The 4,202-nt window shown below is 35.3% G+C and overlaps 1 protein-coding gene across 1 annotated transcript; it reads right to left on the reverse strand.

Annotated features, from left to right (window-relative positions):
- Positions 1 to 298: 298 nt before the first annotated feature.
- LOC111887492 (ras-related protein RABE1a) lies at positions 299 to 2,372 on the reverse strand. Its single transcript, XM_023883662.3, has 9 exons — positions 2,240 to 2,372; positions 1,987 to 2,133; positions 1,481 to 1,553; positions 1,298 to 1,398; positions 1,145 to 1,210; positions 945 to 1,042; positions 809 to 871; positions 633 to 725; positions 299 to 533 (listed from the first exon to the last, which is right to left on the reverse strand). Exons 2-9 carry the CDS (start codon positions 2,057 to 2,059, stop codon positions 450 to 452), a joined length of 651 nt encoding a protein of 216 aa, XP_023739430.1. The 5' UTR covers positions 2,060 to 2,133; positions 2,240 to 2,372; the 3' UTR covers positions 299 to 449.
- Between the last annotated feature and the right edge of the window lie 1,830 nt (positions 2,373 to 4,202).

Genomic DNA, 4,202 nt, shown 5'->3' on the forward strand with positions numbered 1-4,202 from the left:
AAATAATCCGTACCCAATAGCGAATTTACCAGCATTATCCTCATGTTTCACAAAATTTACAAAGATGGACCCTGTGTAACACAGACCATTACAGAAACGGTGTGGAAAATATAGGATTAATAAACCTATCGCAAAGCTAAGGACATATTATCAAACAATTTAGAGTGATATGTAGGGATTAAATAATAGTAGAATTCCTTAATATCATGAAAGAATTAAAGAATAGTAGCATATGCATTGCAAATTTAAAAAAGTTTATGGGATTATGGAAACATAAGAAGCAACAAAATAGCAAAGATGTATAAATTGATTTTTCTCATAATGGGATTAGAACAAGTAACAACTTTAGAAACACAAATTTGTAAACGAAATTGAAAATAGTGTCAAAATAACAAATAAAAGAAAACATTAATGACGTCATAACTACCCTGCCCTTTCTTTGGTTTTTATTAAGAACAACAGCTTGAGGATTTCTCACCACCTTGTGAAGACCCTGCTCCCTGGTTTCCTTGGTTAATCTTAATTGTTTGAGGCTACAATTTAATATCAAAAAACAAAAACAAAAACAAGAGTTATTAAAGATTATATAGATAAAATTAATTCATAAGTAAGAAAATAATATATAAACATACCTCAGCTTTCGAATCAGTTTCTGAAAGTCTTTGTTTTATATCCCTAGCTATTGAGAAGAACACCTCCTCCACATTCATATTAGTTTTTGCACTCTGTTTATGCAAATTAGCAATTTTAGAATGTAATTAAAAATTAATTATGATGTCCAAATAGCAATACAATTTTTTTTACTTACAGTTTCAAAGAATTTAATTCCATACTCATCAGCAAGTGCCTGACCCTTTGAAGTAGGAACAGCCTATATCATTTTGCCACGTCAGCATGTAAGATAATAAGAGAGAGAGAGAGAGAGAGAGAGAGAGAGAACAAACCCTTTTGCTTTCGTCCATGTCAGCTTTGTTTCCAACAAGAATCTTGTTTACATTATCAGATGCATGTTGTTCTATGTTACGAATCCAATTTCTGATGTCTAAATCATGGGAATAATAATAACAAGAATGAGTGAATGACCCAAAAAAAGAAAGTATTTTACCAAAAAAAGAAACAAAAGATAAGAGATATAAGAAATTACTGTTAAAAGATGATTCATCAGTTACATCATACACCAGTAGAATACCCATGGCTCCACGATAATATGCTACAAAACATCAAGATTTTTGTCAAGAAACATTAATAAGATGATATAAATTATGTAAGTGGAAAATTATTTTTTTAAAATAGTTACCAGTTGTGATTGTCCTGAATCTTTCTTGACCAGCAGTGTCCCAGATTTGCAATTTGATTCGTTTTCCATCAAGCTCAATGGTTCTTATCTTAAAATCAATACTATTTAGAAGAAGAAGAAAGTGTTAATTACCAGAATGCCCTGAGCTAATTTACAGACTATTAAGGATGTGAATATACTAACCCTATGGTTGTAATGAAACTAGTGGTGAAGGAACCATCTGAGAAACGTAAAAGGAGACAACTCTTACCAACACCTGCAGTTGTGATCACAATATAATCATACATATCTGAGTGAAAAATAATCCTTGAGCTGTGAATCTGATAGAATGTATCACAAAAGCTGTGATATTGTAGCAGAAGAATGTAACCTTAATGGTGTAATCAGAAGAACGTGTGATCTAATCATTTATATTACCAGCATTATGAAAAAGAATAGGTTCTCCCTTTCATTACAATGGAATGGAAGACAGATACTTTTATTGAAGTGTTCAATGTGTTGAATTTCTACAATAATAGCAATCAAAATGCACATTGACCCTATTTTCCCTTGACATCACAAAATCAAAGGCAAAACTAAGAGATCTCGATAATGGAAACAACATAAATTTCTCCTGACATTACTGAGTAATCATGGATAGACACTCGGGTGTTCGTAAATCGAGATTCACATAATAAACAGATACATACCACTGTCGCCGATTAAAAGAAGCTTGATGAGGTAATCGTAATCCGCTCGAGCTCTAGCTGGTGGAGCAGCCATGTCGATTGATTTAAATTAATCAATTGAGCAAAAAAAAAAACCTAGGAGAACTGGCAACTTCTAATCTTCTTCCTCTGAGTAATAAAAATTGGGGAAAATCGAAAACAAAATTCAAAATTGTTATACTCGACGGAATATATATACGTATAGAGGGACAGAGATTCGTATGTAGAGATTTACCAGATCACAGAGAACAGAGAAAAGAGATCTGAACACATGAGAGAGGGGAAGAGGAAGATGGCAGCGTCTCTGATACGTCAGCAGCGGTCGGCCGTTGAATGCGATTTCATTTTTATTTTTAGAGTAAATTACACATTTGGTCTATGTGATTTTCCTAAATTTATACTTTTGGTCCTAGTATTGGATCTCTCTCTCTCTCTCTCTCTCTCTCTCTCTCTCTCTCTCTCTCTCTCTCTCTCTCTCTCTCTCTCTCTCTCTCTCTCTCTCTCTCTCTCTCTCTCTCTCTCTCTCTCTCTCTCTCTCTCTCTCTCTCTATATATATATATATATATATATATATATATATATATATATATATATATATATATATATATCTCGAAAATTTATACTTTTGGTCATAGTATTAGATCTCTCTCTCTCTCAATCACCAGTTTTACCTCATTATCTCTCTTACTAGTAAAACCCTTCCCCTCTCTTACCATCATTAACCTTCTCCCCCATTGTAGAAAATCCCAAAACAAACCTATCATATGCCATGTTAGCCTAATAGCCGAAAAACCCTCACTAATTACCTAGGTGATTTAGTAAAAGTGATGAAGTGGTACTTTAATGACCTAGATTTTCTAACATCTAATCTAATGAAATTATCAAAGTTTTATCTAACAAATGTGAAAGTCTATACAAATTAAAACACGTTACATCCCAGGACAAATCACGGGTTTACAATAGAATCTATATAATCAAATGAACAACAAGGTGAATACAATAATAGCATCCTATTATCTATTTATTGCCCTTGTGTTCCTGCTTTCTCTCCAGGTACCATGACTGCTATCTGAACCTGCAAAACATAAAATCTCCACTACATCAAACAACAATGTTTGGTGAGTTATTATTTCTACTTTAGTATCTTTCTTATTGTGACAACATGATACTTTCTGGTCAACAAAAGTCAAATATTATAAATAAAATTCAAGTTTTATTTCATTTCGTTAAGTTCGTAAGGGTTAGAAAATAATTATATTATATAGATTGTAACGACCCAAATTTTCAAGGAAATTTTTCATTTCAATTAATAAACACATTTGCATAAAACCATGAGATCCCACATTTTGTTTTTAAAAAATCATCCATTACATCATTACTTAAATCATCAGAGTATCCCCAAACATATTAGTGAAAGAGAGATAGAGTGCACGTCGCGCCATCACGCCTTGCCCTTGCCCTTAGGCTCCGATTTACCTGAAACAAATCAACAACCTGTAAGCAAAACGCTTAGTGAGTTCCCCAGAGCATACCACACGCCACACATACACATATCCTAGTAGCTAATAAAAGCTACACACATATCACATAAACCATGCATACATAAAACCAGCAAGAATGTCATGGGCTACCCCACATGGTCATTACCTAGGACTGCCATGGGCTACCCCACATGGTCATACATCCAATGTCATGGGCTACCCCACATGGTCTTTACCTAGGACTGCCATGGGCTACCCCACATGGTCTTACATCCAATGTCATGGGCTACCCCACATGGTCTTTGCCTAGGACTGTCATGGGCTACCCCACATGGTCTTACATCCAATGCCACGGGCTCCCCCCGGGGTCTTCATGCAAAACACACAATCACATATCATATCAAATCACAGAGTGACTAACACATATACCATAAACACATAATGGGCCGGCCTTGGTGCCTTAGACCCATGGGTATGGTGAGAAGACTCACCTCAGTCTGCTGAACACAAAAGATGCTCTCCTAACAGTCTGCAACCTCCCGAACTAGGCCTGGCAATCGTGTCGTGTTCGGGTTGGCATGTCGCGGGTTGGCGGGTTGACGTGTCAAAATATGTCAACCCAAACACAACCCATTAAATATACAGGTCACGGGTTGGCGAGTTTGGAACATAAACCCATATATGACCCACCAACCCATTTATTTAAACGGGTTCAC

The sequence above is a fragment of the Lactuca sativa genome, chromosome 6, assembly GCF_002870075.4.
Source record: "Lactuca sativa cultivar Salinas chromosome 6, Lsat_Salinas_v11, whole genome shotgun sequence".
NCBI lineage: Eukaryota > Viridiplantae > Streptophyta > Magnoliopsida > Asterales > Asteraceae > Lactuca > Lactuca sativa.